This window comes from Micropterus dolomieu, linkage group LG01, assembly GCF_021292245.1.
Source record: "Micropterus dolomieu isolate WLL.071019.BEF.003 ecotype Adirondacks linkage group LG01, ASM2129224v1, whole genome shotgun sequence".
NCBI lineage: Eukaryota > Metazoa > Chordata > Actinopteri > Centrarchiformes > Centrarchidae > Micropterus > Micropterus dolomieu.
This window is the reverse complement of record NC_060150.1, coordinates 52,199,272-52,200,492: the sequence shown is the minus strand read 5'-3', so window position 1 is coordinate 52,200,492 and position 1,221 is coordinate 52,199,272. Positions and strand designations below refer to the sequence as shown.

At 45.9% G+C, this 1,221-nt stretch overlaps 2 protein-coding genes across 2 annotated transcripts in view; one reads left to right on the top strand and one right to left on the bottom strand.

Moving 5' to 3' along the window:
* The window catches only part of ppp3r1b (protein phosphatase 3 (formerly 2B), regulatory s1ubunit B, alpha isoform, b), a 29,435-nt gene that overhangs the window by 8,767 nt on the left and 19,447 nt on the right, over positions 1-1,221 (bottom strand). The gene's annotated exons all lie outside the window — the stretch shown is intronic.
* The window catches only part of LOC123969391 (E3 ubiquitin-protein ligase TRIM21-like), a 3,367-nt gene that overhangs the window by 990 nt on the left and 1,156 nt on the right, over positions 1-1,221 (top strand). Inside the window, exon 2 of the mRNA XM_046046753.1 lies at positions 651-1,221. Within this exon, the coding sequence (XP_045902709.1) occupies positions 653-1,221 (569 nt within the window). The 5' untranslated portion in view covers positions 651-652. The remainder of the gene's footprint in view (positions 1-650) is intronic.

Below are 1,221 nucleotides of genomic sequence, written 5' to 3'. Positions count from 1 at the left end.
ATGTAAGGCTTGGATGCAGCTGCTCGGCCATGGAAACCCATTCCATGAAGCTCTATACGCACTGTTCTTGAACTAATCCAAAGGCCACACGACGTTTGAGGGTCTGTAGCTACTGACTCTGCAGAAAGTTGGCAACTTCTGCACACCGTGCGCCTCAGCATGCGCAGACCCAGTTTTGTGATTTCATGTGGCCTACCACTCCGTGGCTGAGCTTCTGTTGTTCCCAATCGCTTACACTTTGTTACAATACCACTAACAGTTGACCGCAAAATATTTAGTAGAGAGGAAATTTCACGAATGGACTTGTTGCGCAGGTACCAACCTATTATGGTACTAAGCTTGAATTCACTGAGCTCCTGACAGCGACCCGTTCTTTCACAAATGCTTGTAGAAGCAGCCTAGGTGCTTGATTTTATACACCTGTGGCCATGGAAGTGATTGGAACACCTGAATTCCATGATTCTGAGGGGTGTCCTAAAACATTTGGCAATATAGTGTAAGCTTTCCACCAAGAAACTATCAGGAGGCTCTTTTAGAGCTATTATTCAATTACAATTGGTCTTAAAGAAAAGTAATTGAACTATTTTCTTCTTAAACAAATATTTAAAACTTTTTTCAATAAAATGGTTCTTTTCTCCCTACATGTGCAGATATGGCTGCTGCAAACTTTCTGCGATCTGAAGATCAGTTCCTGTGCTCCATCTGTCTGGATGTGTTCACTGATCCTGTCAGCACACCATGTGGACACAACTTCTGTAAAAACTGCATCAGCAAACACTGGGATATTAATGTTCCATGCCAGTGTCCGATGTGTAATGAGGTTTTTAACACGAGACCGAAGTTGCGTGTCAACACTTTCATCTCTGAGATGGCTGCTCAGTTCAGGCAGTCAGCTCAGCAGGAAGCCTGCAGCAGCAGCATCATCACACAGCAACAAGTGTCCAATCCAGGAGAAGTTCCCTGTGACGTCTGCACTGGAACCAAACTGAAGGCCCTGAAGTCCTGCCTGGTGTGTCTGGTCTCCTACTGTGAGACTCACCTGGAGCCTCATCTGACAGCTTCAGGCCTGAAAAGACATCAGCTGATCGACCCTGTGGAGAACCTGGAAGCCAGGATGTGTACGAAGCACGATAAACCTCTGGAGCTGTTCTGTAAGACCGACCAGACATGTGTCTGCATGCTCTGCCCTGTTTTAGACCACAAGATGCACGATGTTGTTCC